The sequence below is a fragment of the Myotis yumanensis genome, unplaced genomic scaffold (assembly GCF_028538775.1).
Source record: "Myotis yumanensis isolate MYYU_CA2020_CCGP unplaced genomic scaffold, mMyoYum1.0.hap1 SCAF_1, whole genome shotgun sequence".
Classification (NCBI taxonomy): Eukaryota; Metazoa; Chordata; class Mammalia; order Chiroptera; family Vespertilionidae; genus Myotis; species Myotis yumanensis.
Genome location: NW_027223752.1, coordinates 187,555,146 through 187,571,797, shown reverse-complemented (window position 1 = coordinate 187,571,797; position 16,652 = coordinate 187,555,146). Strand labels below are relative to the sequence as shown.

The window sequence follows — 16,652 nt, the reverse complement described above, 5'->3', positions numbered from 1 at the left end:
TTTGAAGATGCCATCTATCTATCTATCTATCTATCATCTATCATGCTTGTCACACAAAGAATACGCCTTTCTTTGAAATTCAAAGCTGTTCAAGGCTGAATTAAGGGCTATTTCAAATCTTGCATTGGGGTGCTATGGGGTTAGGAAGGGAGCACAAATGAGAGGAGGGTCAAAAGGTACCAACTTCCACTTATAAAATAAATAAGTCCTGGGGATATACTGTAGAGCATGGTGACTATAATTAATAATCTTGTTTCACATATTTGAAAGTTGCTAAGAGAGTAGATCTTGGAAAGTTATCCCAAGAAAAAAAATGTTGTAACTGTGTATGGTGACGATTCTGAATATTGGACAGACTTACTGTGGTCATCATTTCACAATATAGACAAATCTTAAATCATTATGTTGTACACCTGAAACTAATATGATGTTGTATGCCAATTATACCTCAATAAAAATAAAACCCCTCTTCCCTATTCCCTTCCCTCTTCTTTCAAAATCGAGTTACAATAAAAGTTTATGAACCTAAAATGATTTCTTCAGTCTTCTGTTTCAAATGTCATAATAAATGCTCCCTAGGTGATTCTGATATTCAGCAAAGTGTGAGAACCAATGCTCCACTAGCATTCCTGGTGAAAGATTCTTATTCTACACTTTAGGAAATGCTTTCTTAGGGAAGAGGAAGTGGAATGTACAGTCAAGGATTCAGCCAATGAGCAAAAACAACAAAGCATAAGGGGAAAATGTATACAACAGAGTATACAAGAGAGAAAGCTATTTAAATAACAAAGAACTAGACTCTTTCTCTATGTGTGTGTGTGCATGTGTGAGTAGGAGAGAGATATTGAGAGACAGAAAGCACATATATATGTGCATGACCTCTTTAAAAGTTTCCTTTTGCCATTTGATTCCTTGAGAAACCAAGCTTTGTGTTGTTAAGCATGCTTCCTTACTGAGTCATGAATTGCTAAATATGTATTTATTCTTTTTTATAACTTCAAATGCCAGTTACAGTAATTACCTGGCAAATAAAGACAGAATAACGACCAGCTCCTTAAGAGAAAACTGCATTCTACCCACGATAGTCATTTGTCATACAATTCATTCATTAGTTTCGTTTCATGTTTCTTGCAGGCAAGTCTTAATAAACCACTTTATTTGGGGCAAACCCCCAAGGGGGGAACATATTAAGCCAAATTATGTGGAACTGTCCTAGCAGATTCAAAATAAAATCTGACTAAAGTACATATGGGGCACACCTGGATTCATTGACTGCCAAATAAATCTGTAAAGTCCCAGGCAAGAAGCAACAAGTCCCAACCCCAGCCCACGCTCCTTCCCGTGGAGGGAAATAATTTTTCTGTGGAGGGAAATATTTTTTCCCTATTCCAGTAATTGAATAAGAAACAAGTCGTTCATTTGTTCATTCATTCTGCTTAAAAAAAAACAAACAAACAGTGAAAGCCAATAATGGGAGGAGGGTGGTTGTGGTTGGGGGGGGCTCCTAACCACATCACAGGTAAGTGGCATGCCAAGCAAAGAACTGAGGAAAGAGCATCCATCCCAAAATTTTAGAGCTGAAAGGGATATTAACAGACAGTCATCTCTATGATTTATAGAAATGAAGGAGCAAGAAATTTATGGACTTGTCAAAGCACACACAGCGGCCAAGTGTGGACCCGATTCTGAATACTGGACAGCAAGAGAAGGAACAAATCTCACTATAAACCCGACCTGACCAAGGCAGGTGACATCTCTCCACTCAACACCAAGGTTAATCAATTCTTTGTAGACTTGGCTTATGCTCTCATCTCTTTTCACGCTCAAGAGCATCTGCAAATCTAAAGGTTTATCAAGGATTTGCTATTAACACAGAAATGCTGGTAAGAAGCCAGGTCAGAAGGCTGTTTGCCCTTTGCACAGTTCCATCCAACCCCTAAGAGGCTTGATTTTGTTTAAAACAAGATCCACCTGGCCAACACAGACAGAAACCCCTTTCTCCCACGACAAGAAGGACAAAAAGCCATCCGTTTGGCATTTCCAAACCACTAACTTTTTATTAGTGTTGACTAGAAAACGGGTTCCTTTGGGAAAGGACCAAGTCACCATTTCAGCCATTTCAAGATACTGCCATATCAAGAACTCAAAACACCACGTAACCGGGAGGAAGCACCGACGGACTTGGGGCTCAGCCTTCATACAAGAAAAAGTTCCTGAGAAGTCACTAACCTTCTGAGCAGCTTGTTATAGTCAAGTCACTGAGCCTGCACCGACCCTACCAAGCAACCCAACAGCCAAGCCTCTAGTAAAACATTCACTACAAAAGTGAACTGTGATGCTTAATGTGTGCCTTTGTGAGTGAGGGACTTACCAATTCATACCTCGCTGGGACCTGTCACACAAACTGGCAAAATGATTATAACAGACATAACTTGCAAAATGACTCAGGAAACCCCTCATTCAGGCTTTATGGAAACAGCGCTGTCTTCAGCACCAGGGTCAGTATGTCACAAGGAAACAGTAGAAGGGTTAATTCTGTTTTCAGGAGAACATAATGTGGGAAAGCAAGTGCAAATTTTTCAAGTGCTAATCTTATAAAATTTTATTCTAATTTTTTTATAAGTCAGGGGAAATGGTATTAAAACGTGTTCACGAGAAATAGAATAGATATAGTGTCTCATTACATGATCTTAACAGCATGCCAGTGAAAGACTGACTTCTCAAGGAAGGTTACTGTAAATGGGAAATGCATTGTAAGATGAAAGAAACAAGACATCCCTACAACAGCCAAGAGCTTCATCTGTCTCTTCCTATGTGAAAATGTTGTATCTGTGCCTAAGTAACTTGTTCCTAGGAGCTCACCAGCAACAGAGAAACTACAAAGACATCTTTGCCCAACAAGCCTCAACACAGAATACCAACCCTCCAGGCCTGCTTCAAAGAGGATAACCTTGAATTTGTCACAGCTAGTTAGCGCTTATCAAAGGCTCACCTGAGGGAAGCGATATTTATGAAATATTTTCTAAGAGGCTTACTTTCCATCTCCACCTATTGTAGGTGCTAGCCTTGAATCAACTTCTGGACATCCTGGATCCTTCTCTTCTCCTCTCACAAAGAATCACCTTTGCTAATTTACACATTAATCTTATGGTCTCCATTTTTATCAAGGAGCATTTGTTATAAACACTATACAGAGTGGTTTCCCTGACCTCATTCTATGGCCCCTATACAAAGTCTCTCATATAAACGTTTTTTAAAATAGCATTTAACTCAATGCCCTGAAAAATTAGGATGCTTTCTCTTTTCTGACAGTGAAAATTACATAACCAACTGTATTTCCTTTTTATCTGAGCTTACACTCAAATCACAGCAACCTGTCCTGTTGGACTGGTCTCAACATTAGCCTATTTGTTTTCTCATTTCCATGGTACAATCTCTATTTCTATTTATAATTTATTAATATACTACTTCTATCTGTTATTATATTAATATGTTATTTTCTATCTATTAGTGTTTATGTCTACCAATATGATAGCTAGTATCTATCTCAATATATCAAACCTTTTTGGAGGAAAAAGGGTATGTGCACAGTCAAATTAAAAACATCTGCAAGGGGAGGGGGAGGATGAAGAGGATAAAGGGGTCAAATATAAGGTGACGGAAGGAGACTTAGAGTTTGGTGGTGAGTATGAAATGTACAGATGATGTATTACAAAGTTGTACCCCTGAAACTTATGTTATCCCAATAAATTGAATTTAAAAAAAAAAATAAGACACAAAAAACACCCATGCTTGCAACAGGAATCCTGTGCATGAATTGACATGAACATACCCCAAAATTAATCACATAAAGCTCTAGATTATACCCTTGGAAGTGGGATTGTATAATCATCCCCACTTAACACCCCAAACAGACCAATGTGCTATGGAGAGAACTTGCTCAAAGGTAAACAAAACAAAACAGGAAGCCGTGGAGATTCCGATACCTCGTTCAGCATCGTTCCTCACCAAGGCTCTGCCCAGAGATGCAAGCAGTCATGCTAAAGTCAGGTTACCCACCTCCTCGCCACTGGCTATTCGGTGAGCCAGGTCTTTTAAGTTTCTCATCATTCTTTCATCCCGAAAATCATAAGGAAAAGTTTCTGTCCATTCTGTCAGAAGTTGAAGGATTTTGGGTGCAATTTTTCTTATCTGGTTCTAAGGAGAAAAAGCAAAATCTAATTCAGTGATGTCTATCACCATGGACCACATCTAATAAATAATTACAAACAATGTCCCTGATAAACTCCTAGTGCAAAGTCTTTAAGATTAAAGAAGCTCTAGTTCTGCCCTCTCCCAGTCAATGCCAAGTGCCACCAACTTAAGGCAGGATCTGAAATGTTCCATGGCATGAGATGTATATTGTGCTCATTATGCTATTCCCAATCCCCTGTGCATGGCAACAATACCACTTATGTACCTAAGCCTATGGATAAGCTAGGGTTACTTAAGGAAACCAATTTCACAAAATCTAAGCCACAGAGTTACCAAACCTAATAGAAAAAAATCGTAAAGTCAAACATATAATTACCTTATCGCTGTTCGGATCATTTAGTCTCTGGTGCTCAACACATAAGTGGCAAACTTTAGCCATTAGCTCATATGGATGCATGAATAACCGAGAACTGAGTAGAAAGGTAAATATGTATGTTCTCTGTGGTAAGAGAAAAAAATCACATGGTTACATTTCTTCTGAAACTAATATTTTTCCTCTATATTACACATCTTTTTTTATTACATTCTCTCAATCAAAGTTAAATGCTGCAGTTTCAAAGGTGATGCTTACTAGTAGTAAAATACCAAAAGATGAATGTCTCCTTTATCTTTTCATGTATCTTTTCCTTTAAACCATACTAAAAGTAATAGAAGCACAAGAGAAGTTTAGCTACTGAAATTTTCCACAGCTCATCTTCACATCTATCCTCTGGGAGCCAGGACACCAGGGCATATAACTCACTCTAGTAAAAAAAGAATAAAATTCAGCCCAGAGAGATAAATCTAACTAAAATATACTACCCAAACAGAATCATGTTCTGTGTTCAAATATTAGGGTAACTCAATGGAAACCAAAAAAAAAAACATCCAATCACATCAGCTCAGGAATTCTCCAGGGTACCCAGGGTAACACACTGCAGTGTTTGTGCACTCTGCCAGAGCTAAAGGCAGGCTTTCAAGTCATCTATTTACTTGCTCAAAGGCTAAGCAATTTGACAAAATACAATATCACACTATATTCTTTTCTTTGACCACATTATCTCCCAAGAAGCCAGTAATGAAGTAGTGCTTATTTGTTATAATAGTTTCAGACTCCCAATAGAAAAAAAAAAATCCCATGGGATTTTTTTCCCCAACCTTGGGCGTCTCTAATAGCTCATAAACACTTACAGGGCTGAACAAGGGACTCCTTTTACTTCTGATTACAAGTTCTCCCTGTGTGGCAACATATTTAAAAATGCTATGTAACAAGTCACACATAGAGAGATAACTCAGTAAGAAACATTATGTTGAGTTATAGAGGCAAGCACACTCTACCCTTTGCACACCAAGGTCATTATCTATAATAATAAAAGCGTAATATGCAAATAGGCCAAAAGGTCAAACAGCAGAACGACCGTCTGGATGACTACGCTATGACATGCACCGGCACCAGGCCAGCCAAGGTGGGTGCAATGCAAATGGTCAGGGGGCCCCACCATCGCTCCATGATCACCCCGCAGAGAGAGGCCTAAGCTACTGGCTGGTGAGGTGATCGATGAGGGGGCTCCGCAATCAATCACCCCAAAGAGGGAGGCCCAGCCGGTGGTGCTGTGGGTGTGGGCAGGGCCTCCCTCTGGAGAGCAATTGATAGCAGAGCCCTGGCTGGGGAGAGGCCCAGGCTACCCAGCTGGCAGCACTGAGGTGAGTGGGAGGGGCCTCCCTCTGCGGAGCAATTGATGGCAGGGCTCCCAGACTGTGAGAGGGCAAGGGCGCAGGCCGGGCTGAGGGACCCCTCCACCCCCAGTGCACGAATTTTGTGCACCAGGCCTCTAGTTATATTTATAAAAACATATGAATCTAGTGTCTACATATTTTCATGAAATTATTATTAACAACCGGCTGCTGGTTGGCAGGGGCAGCTGTAGCACCAAGAAAAGGGGGAATATCACTTGCCCCATAATTAGAAAAGCCATGTTTGATTGCTAATACCAGGAGTGAGGCTGTGTGAAAATTTTAAATTTGTTTTCTCTTCTCTAGCTTTTGGAATTGCTATAAAGATTGAGCAAATGTAAACGATTTGCCTAGGCTAGAAAGTATGATCTACAGAAATGTCCATTTATCAAAGCAAAACATAAGCTATCATGTCATCTGATGTCCAATCACAAAGAATTGCATCTTGAATATAACACCTGTTCTCTTTGCTATGAAATTTCTCTGACTTTACTTTTCCCAGCATAGTGATGCTCTTGGAAACACAAAGGCATTCAATATTCTGAGAGAATCCAATATTCTCCGGCATGTCTATTTAAGGACCAAGGCACATGCCTGAATCAAACCTGCAGATACTTCCTTTAGATGGTATCTGACTATCTACAATGTGGTACCAACCCTGGAAAGAAACTGATATGCAGACAACCAAAACTGGGATCTTACCCAGGCACACTTTGATCTCAAAGCAGTTAATAATCATATGCAATTTCTTATTAGGAAAACCTTTAACATCCCAGATATAATTCTGTAGAATCTAGGGTCCCAACTATTGTATCATACTTTCTGCTGAGTTAGAAACCAAGGATGTGTTTCAGAGGAACACGGATACCTACATCCGGATAGTAATCCACATTAGGTACCAAATGCTGGATGAGTGCTTCCAGAGATCCGGAGAGGAGATTGTTGTCATGGTAATTCAACCCTCCACAGCTGTCCTCTGCAGACTGATAGAGGTTTCGGTTATAACCACTGCTGTCAAACATGGCTGAAAAGGGAGGCGTCTGAGGCATGCTTTCCTAAAGTAAACAAAAAAGGAGAAAACACAGTGTTAGTAATATACAATCCAAAAGAGAAGTAAGTTTTAACAAGCTTTAACGGTAAGGCAGGAACAGGCAGTTTTAAAAAAACAGGTTAGGTTCTGACACAATATCAGAATCCGTTAAGAAGCAAACTGCTCTTTGAGTTACCATACTTTTGAGTACCAATCTCATTCAATCAAATACCATAAAATGCTCAGCTCAAAGGATTTATGGACTTAAATTCGAGTCTCTGGCTGCTATACTTAGATATCATCCTTCCCATTTGGCCATTGCGTTAGCCCTGTGGGGCAAGTATCCTAAGGAGGAAATGTGTAAGCCTTCAAAGTTCATCAGGAAGTAAGACCTAACACTTAAGAAATATCAGACTAGCAATGGGCATAGATTAGGAGACAACTGAAGCAAAAGTTGGCAAAGTGAAACAGTCAAAGAGGCCTAGAATGAAAGTGCATAGTAGAGCACACAGTGTGTGTGTTCACGGATGTGAGTGTGTGTTAAGAGATTGAATGCTGACTCCTGAGCTTCCCTTAAAAGATGGGGATGCTGTTGGTTTTCACCCCTTTGTGTTAAATTCCTGTGGGGGTGAGGAGCTCTAGAGAGCCAGAGTTCTCAGTAAACACACAGGCTGGGAAGGCACCTGGTGTGGAAAACAGGAGGCGCCAATCCTCTCCGCCCGTGAGTGTGCAGCTCACAGAGCCTTGTCACAGGTGCTCAGCAGAGGCCAGAGGTTAGTAGGTTATGACTTGGGTTCCTAAGGGCAGAGCTCCCGGCCCTGAGAACAGGCCCCTGTTCTGGGGGTGCATCTGGACAACGGAGGCATTCAGGAGCTGCCCAGACGGAGGGTGTCGGAAACCACACAATGAAAGGAAGCCCAACTCCAGCCTTGGGCTGACAGGGACAGGGTGTGTAGAGGCTGCAGGAGGATACAACCTGGGCTAGTCCTTCTTTTCAAGATGCTGAAAGTCATCTGCACCCGGATGGGGCAGGGGTGTGGAGCCCTGCCTCAGAAGCCACATCCCTCACTGCTAGGGCATCTGTCCCAACGCCAGAGAATGGGCCACAGCCTCACAGTATGTGCAGGTGCCTGGCAGGAGGCGGCCAAGGGTGCAGTGTTGGGAAAAAACACACACACACATCCATGATACAGCCGACCCGGCAGGTGAAAACAGCATTTAGGGAAAGTAGCGTCCAAAAAATCTTGCACCAGGCTGCCTTCGGTTTGTTAACAATGAGAATTAACCCATAAAACAGTCAGGTGTCACTTGGCACCAAAAGCCACCCAGTCCTTGCACATGTTAGTTATGTGCTCCCATTAAGCAGATAAAGCCTGCGATCTAGACAAGGACTCAGATTTAGTGAAGTCCTAATCTGGGGCTGAACAGCCATGAACACTTTGGAAGGTCATTTGCCCTGCAACCCCCACCCCAGGACGTCCTTCATCTGGAAAATTACTTCCAATTTCATTTACCCCTTCTGGAATTCTAACAAAACTACCAATTCTCCTTAAAGCAAGAGTTCTTCGTAAAGCCTTAGTGGAGCAATGGCAAAAGGCTATTTTAGTGTCCCTTGGCAATGTGTCGCACAGAATGTGTCTGAAGAGGTACAAAATCTCAACACTTAGAAAACCCCCTCCAACCAGGCGTCTAACAAAAATACTACAAATAGCAATGGAAAACAAACCGAGGTTGGGGTAAGGTAATTGGGGTTGTAATTTATTATACTTAATAATCTATTTGAAGAAGAGAGTATGTCACAGGTGCTTCTCTGCAATTAGCCCAAAGTTCTGTCTCGAATTAGCTGACCTGATTTTCCCATGAGCCACCTTGACTGTTGAACTTGCACGGAACAACTGCTGAGATTCAAGCCATTCCAAGAGATTCCAGCCCCTTCTTTATGCACAGCGGTCATATTTTCTACCTCGCCAGGTATTCAAGACAGCATCTTACAACTCCTTAGGCCTCCCCCTTTCCTCAGCTGTGCATTCCTCTACTGTGGGATCCTGTGTGTAGGAAAAGGTCTCCAGTCCCACTGTTCTTTGTTTCTCTGATTCCCCCGCAAGGCCACTCACCTGAGAAGCATGGTGTGGAAGGCTTTGAGAATGTCCACAGCACTCCATCTGTGTCAAGTTTACCACCTACAGATGCCTTTTTGGATTCTACAACCCACCCTGTCGGGCAGGCATCCCCACTGTTTTGACTGCATGAGAAGCTAAGGTTCAGAAAACCTGTAATAACTAGCCTGGGGTTATACATCAGATAAGGGGCAGAAAGGGCAGGGCTTCAAACCCAGGTCTTCAGATGTCAAGTTCAAAAGTTATTACACCACATCGCTTCACTGCAAGTGGTCTTCTTTGAACTTCTAACGTTTAACCATGAAAAGAAAAGCCTGTCAGTATCTCCCAAATTGTAGGCTATTAGAGAAATTTATATATTTTACATGTTCTACATAAATCCTGGCTCCAAAGATGTATTACAGCCATTAAGTACTCTTCCTACAAAGCAATACTATCAACAAAAGAGCTTAAGCTACTGATCTTTGCAATCAAAACACAATCCCATCTAAATAAAGATTTCAGAGATCCTAATATGCATTTCTTTTATTTTAGTGTCTTTGAAACTGGGTTGGACATAAATAGTCAAGCGATAAGAAAACATGTTTAATTAAGTCTTTTTTTTTAGTGATATATGAAATAAAAGAGCATCTTACAATGGATGGCATCTTAGAATCAATGAAATACAGAAATATTTGCTTGTGTGCACTCTCTAGATTTCCAGTAAAAAATTTTAATCAGACAAATGACCAAAAGAAAGATCATGCATCAGAGTATTCACCCCCCACTTCTGGATAATCTCCAACAAGTGGCCTGCCTGGACATTTTCTGGGAAGATCAGTTGCCTAGTGTAATAGATGCCTTTGATAAACAAAAAGGAAGGTCAGCAGAATGGAACAGAAGGTGCTGTTTGTGAAGTGTATTTTTAAATACCTAAGAAGTAAACATACTACACTTTCTTTCTCCCCGAGTGTCACCCACATCAAGAACTACTGTTGTTCAGTATTACTCGAATTTCACATCCAGGACTTTGAGTTCTACCTGCTTCGATTCTGAAAGTGAAAAGATTCAGAAGATTAAATACTGGCTTCATTCTTGTTTAAGAAGACAAATATAAAACCCAAGTACTGGACATAAGGATCCAGAGAACTGTTTATCCCTGGGTACTATCAACTCTAGGACTAATTTGCTAATGGTTTCCTAGGGGAAGAAGGGCTAAGTGTAAGGCTCCTATCTCACAGCTTCCCTTTCTTTTTTCCAGTGTCACTGTAGTTCTGACTTCTTATCTGCAGCGAACTTCTTTACAGCTCTCACAGTTAATATTTCCTGGGGTTCTGTGAGCTCTCAATGTACTTCTCTGCACCCTTTCCAACATAACCTCAAAATCAACTTCTCCATGGTCAGCCATTCTTCTGTAGCACATATTTTGTCTAACCCAATGTACCTATCCATGGGGACCTGCTAACCAAAATTCTTGTTTAGGAAAAATAGACTCCTTCCCAAAATTAGAATGTGTGACAGCATAAAGTTAAAAACTGGCATTAATTTAACTGTTAAGTCGAACTTCAAAGTAGTTAATTCCTTTTGGAAAAAAAAAGGAGAGATTTATGATTGACACTTGAACAAGGTAAGCTATTGGCTTTATTCAGATCACTGCCAATAAGATAAGGCAGAGGGCAGGTTAATCTCCCAAGTAATGCTCACCTTACTAAATTTCATTTGCAAACCAGCTCTTGGAAACTCAGAATATAGTCTATCTGGTCGGTGGCTCTTAACTTTTCTGGGGAAAATCATACACCTCTCCCCATAAGAAATGCATATACTTTCAGGGAACTCAGACCCCAGGTTGCGACGCACGTGTGTGGGCACATGTACAGAATCTAGTTATTTATCTACTCTGGCTCAAATGAGGAGAACGTGGAGGCTCTGCAGGGAACCTTGGTCTACCACATTCCAGACTCCTCCTTCGAAATGAAGGAATGCTGTATTTTTAGGCAGTACCAATCATATGGAGTTGGAGAGTATTAAAAAAGAGAGACATTGCTTTTAGTTTGGGTAGAGATATTTAAATAGACTTTCCCCCTCCTATATTGGAGCAGCCCTTTGGGATAGAGAGGACATAATGAGACAATGGAAAACAAATTTTGGTATTTTAAACAAGGAATCAGGCTAGAAGAAAGTTTAGCAACACCAAAATTAGCATGCGGATTACAGGTCCTGCCAGAAGACTTCCCTGAGGGAAGTAAAAGATACATCCAATCCAGGTAGACAAGATGAATGTTCTTTTTAAAAATCAATTTGGTAAGCTGGAGAGTTGGTTGACAGACCAGGTATCTTACAGGGGCAGCTAATTCAGTCACAAAGATATATCATGTTCTCCCAAGGACCCTGAAAAAGTTCCGCCTGACATTGATCCAGCAGCAAGGAAGCCAGCTCTGGGTGATTTACGGGATGAATGGATTTGAAAGGCATGCCTAATGGTTTCAATCCGACTAAAGCACCAGATGAAAAGCTGCCTTTTTCTCAACAGCAGACTGTGTTTGAATTAGCGGCTGCTTTTGCACAACGTTATTTATGATGAGGCAGGTGCACCAGGATAAGGTGGTTTCAGGTGACAATTTGGATTGGAAGAGCTCTAGGAAAAGATGGGTGTGGGGACTAAATCAAAAGCTATCCTTCAGCATCTGCTATCGTTGCATTGTAAATCTCTCCCAAAAGGTCGAGTCAGCATTCCCTTTACCCTCAAGTGAATGAGATAGAAAAGGCAGGAGTCAAAGAAAAAGTGTTGCCTTTTTTTTTCAAAGACTTAATAAATCCAATGCCTTTATATTGATCACTACCTTTTAGCTTCTGTTCAAATGCTGAGCATATGTTCCAATTAAAAAAAAAAACCACTGAGGTGGAGGAAGGCCTCCCTATCACAGCTGAACTCTGATAGCATGATTGTTTAGTGAGGAGTGGCTTAATTTAATATCCTGGAATTACCAGTTCCCCAATATCCATCTAGATCCTAAAGGAACTTTGCACTTGGGTGAGATATATCTTCTTCCTATTTACATTTGAGGTTCCAGAGATCTGAATGAAAAAGACTTCATATATTTCATCTTTACTTCAGAGTGTATCTAACTACAGATTTGAACCAGGGTGAAGGTCAAAGTCAAGTTTTTGACACTCCCTAAAATACGGCTTATATGAGCTTGAAAATGTCTAAAAGATTATCTTCTCAAGTCTTTCCTCAGCCAGGGAAAATCTTAAAGCAGAGATCTCTAGCAACAGCCCTGAGAACTGTAGAAATCCTACACCTCTGCTCACTTCCTTGAAAAAAAGAGGTATTATGTAGAACGTACAAACATATAAAACCGACAACTCAGATCAACTCACTTCTCTGGCATCTGAACAAAAAAGTAAGTAATTTCCAGACAAGTACATTCTTTGGAAAGGAGCCCCAAATGCTGAGTAGATTTCAAAGTCAAGGGAGAAAAATCAGTATTTTTGAGGAAAGAAGGTCCAATTTTTCTCCATAATAATGAAATGGTGGTATTATTTTCTTATTTTTATATAGGCGTTTATACAGAAAGTATTTTGTATTTTTATTGATTTCTCCTAGATGTTACTTAAAAAAAAAAGTACCTACTAATTTCTAATTGATGGAAGGAGGGGTTCTGACTCAGATAACTATTATCTGGTTTCCCTGGAAGATAAACAAAGCTAAAACTTGTCATCTTTTGTCTTAAGGATATCTTGCTAGTAGTTTATTAAAACACAAAATGATACTTCAGTACATGGACACTCTAAATGGGCTTGGATAATCATTTAAAACTTCTCTATGAGATAAATCTTTGCAGTGTGGGAACCGATCACAGAACATGTTGACATTATGCATTGGTTTAACCTACAACTTTCCTGCAGTTCCTGCAATTAACAGCAGATGGCTCCACGTCCCTTGTCTTTGAAAGAGTTGGCGCTTTCCAGAAATAACAGCTGGTGCTGGATCAGAAAAGTAAAAAGGACAACTACAGTTCGGGGAAGAAATTTTGAGAAATAAGTGTTTGTAATCTTGGTATGTCATTGCTCTTAGGAAAGTGGCATTGTTCATTCTGTACAGTGGAAAATATATACTGGCCGATAAAGCCAGTTTGTCTTATTTCCTATGTCTTAGGTGCCTGTCTGTGACGAGATTTAATTATTTTGTTTTCCCAGAGGAATAAAAGTGATCTTCTGGATAATCAAAATCATCACTAGCTAATTAAGTGCTGCCAAAAAGAACTTTCTGGGATATTGGAAATGTTCCTCTTCAGCACTGTCCAACACTGTGCTGTTAGCCACATGTGCCCATTGAGCACTTCAATGTGGCGAGCACAACTAAGAAACTAAATTCTTTATTTTATTTTCTTTAAACTTAATTGAAATACCCCCATGTGGCTATTTCCTGTCATACTGAATGCCAAAGAAAGTAGCTGAATCATCATTTATACATAATGCATCCCAAGCCAAATTACAGAATATTATTTGGGGAGAATCCTTTACCAAAAGGATATATTTTTCTCAACCCAATTCATCTCAGCAGTTAAATGGCCTGATACTTAAGAGGGCATTTAGTAAACAAGCAGAATTTTCTATTTGCATTGCACTATAAAACATGATTACTAAGATAATTTTATTTTTTGTCTGCAAGTTCTTGAAAAACTACCCTAATGTCTCCCCCTCCATTCTTTTAGATAAATAGAAAGATACTGGTAGTCTAAAGTGTCTTTCTTTCATACGAGGCTTATTTGTATTTTCTCTGTGTTCAACTAAAATTTTTCATACCAGGGTTTCCTAATAACATTTCTATCAATTGAATGATTTCCCAGATGTAGACATACCTTGAAGTAAAATAGTAAACATATAAACCTAAGAAAAAAGTGACTGGCTTAATTCAAAAAAATATCCTCACTCAACCTCTTAATTCGTATTTTTAAATATACTAACAAGGGTGGAAAAACAAAAGCATTTTAAGAAAATATTAAATCTCTACATAGTTTTCATAAATAAAAATAAACTTCAGCCTGGCTGGTGTGGCTCAATGGTTGAGCATCAACCTATGAACCAGGAGATCACGGTTAGATTCTGGGTCAGAGCATATGACCAGGTTTCAGGCTCAATCCCCAGTAGAGGGCATTCAGGAGGCAGCTGATCAATAATTCTCTCTCATCATTGATGTTTCTATCTCTTCCTCTCCCTTCCTCACTGAAATAAATAAAAATATTTAAAAAAAGAGAAAGAAACGTCATTCTCCTCTCCTCGCTTCCATGCACCCAGAAAGTAGGTGAACATCTGCCTGCAGATCACTTCAACCCTCCTTCTTCCCCCGCTAATACAGGGTGCAAATGCACGAAGTGATAGCACAGCAAATAAATAAGTTATCACAGAGCTGAAAGAAACCCGAAAAGCATCGAGTTCAACATCCTGTCTAATTTTACAAATACTGCAGGTACAGGGAGAAAGTAAGTGACTTGTTAGGGCACCAGGTCTGCCAGAACCTTAGTCTCTATTCCGAAATCTGTCCGTAGCACTAAGCTACAGCATCTGTCATTTTAGGATAAGGGAGGGTTGCAGGGATACAGTTTATGTAGATTTCACTGCAGGACCAAGAAAGGACAACTGTGGTTCTTGAAAAATGAAGAGGCTGGGGAGGCAACTCTTGAATTCAACCACAACAGCACAATTTGTGTCTTCAGGCTCTCACAGAATGCTATGATGGTCTTTCCATTGGTTATTTGTGGACATCAGACTCAAGACTCTCAACCCCTGCTTCAGAGATTCCAGATTCTTCTCTCATCAGGAAAACTACCCTCCTTTCCCCAACTCCTCTCCAAGGAGATACTTCCTTTGGAGCCATCTATATGCTCATCCAAAGTCCCTGGGGAGATGGATACAGTTGATCCCATCACTTCTGTGCCATATTAGGTACCTTGCCCAGCATAGACAGTCACACAGCTTCTCCCCCTCAATTTTCTGACCATTTCTCTTTTTTCTAGATAGGTGTTATTCAATTGATTTTTTTTTTTTTTGGCCTTATTGTAGTTTATCAGCCAGTAGTTAATTTTAGATTATAAGAAAGTAATGTTAGCAATAAGACATGTCTTATTATGGAATGATATTTTGAAATATATTCCCATAAAAATAAAGTTAAATTAGATACTAACCTGGCGGGGGGGGGGGGGGGGAATACTATAAATGTAAGTGGTTTCTGGTGATTTTCTATTCCAAAAGATAGTATGATCCCCAGGTATCAGGTGTGGTAGTAGCAGATTCACTGTCTCATGGAGCACATAATACCAAGCAAGATTGAAAATACACATGGGAGAAATAAGTTCTAAGAATTTAACACTCCATTAGAAGGCCCAAGGCCAGTATGCTTAGTAGCCAGAAATGTTGCCACCTCTAGGAAAACAAAGCACTGACAGACGCGAAATGGAAGAATGCCAACAAGAAAGTTGCCAGTCAGTAGCTGATCTTCTCATCGTTGCCAGCCCATCTGCTTGAAAGGCATAACACAGCACTGCTTGTGAACCCTGATTTCCATCAACAGTGCCCCCTGGGCCCTCATCGGCTCTACCACTGTCTCCCCACAAAATGAAGAGCCATTCATTGAAAAGGTCTAACAAGCTGTCCCTTTATTTTCTCTGAAAATCTCAATGGGCAAGCATTTTCATTTTTGTTATTTCGTTTTGGACATCAATTCTACATTTGCTCCAACCCTCACCTGACCTGTCAAGATCCATATCTACTGTCTGGTTAATTCTAACCTCCCTGTTTCTTGGCTGAGGCTTATCACTAGGGTCCCACTATGTTTATGTTTTAAATTGAGACACAGATACCACATGACAAGCCCTAGCTACTGTTTTCAGAGGAAAGAATAATTATTCACCCCATCTGAGTCTGACTGTACCAGACATTATTCAGGAATGCAGAAAACCTGCTCCCCGGACTCTTCCCCTTTTTTATGTACCCAGTTCAGAGACCTTCCCTGGGTCATGAGAGATCATCCAGGACTAAATATAGATCTACGCACACCAGCAGTTCCTCCCCGTGGTCACATGGTGCTGCTTAGGAAAGATTCCTTGGAGATGTGTTCAGCCCAAAAACACCTACGCAAATTTCAGTGTATCTATACACGCTATAGCCACCAAGTTAATAGGCGATGACAGACATAAATATCTACATTCACCAGAGAAAGTCGCTCCCTAGAGATCTCCTCCTGCTATTTACCACACTTGTGCCACCCTCCACACATTGCTTTTGCTTGAACTGCACCAACTGGGTTGGGGTAAGGTGAGAAGCCACACAGACGGGCACACAGCCGCCCCCCCCCCCCCCCCCCCCCCCCGCTTTGCTCCTTCCTCTTGCACAGCACTGAAGTGGTCCCCACCGTTGCCCCAGAAAGAGAGCCTCCCTCACGCTAGCTTCTCGAAACGCTCCCAGGTACCCCCCCCCCCCCCCCCCCCGTTCAGGTTATTACTGTCCCGCCAGGTCACCCGCGGCGACTCACCTGAGCTCAGGCAAGGTGTCCCCAA

At 40.8% G+C, this 16,652-nt stretch overlaps 1 protein-coding gene across 2 annotated transcripts in view; it reads right to left on the bottom strand.

Annotated features, from left to right (window-relative positions):
• The window catches only part of RASGEF1B (RasGEF domain family member 1B), a 532,983-nt gene that overhangs the window by 17,540 nt on the left and 498,791 nt on the right, over positions 1-16,652 (bottom strand). For both annotated transcript variants that reach the window (XM_070394093.1, XM_070394102.1), the window contains 3 exons: positions 6,840-7,022; positions 4,571-4,693; positions 4,060-4,197 (listed from right to left, as the gene is read on the bottom strand). In XM_070394093.1, the coding sequence (XP_070250194.1) occupies positions 4,060-4,197; positions 4,571-4,693; positions 6,840-7,022 (444 nt within the window). The remainder of the gene's footprint in view (positions 1-4,059; positions 4,198-4,570; positions 4,694-6,839; positions 7,023-16,652) is intronic.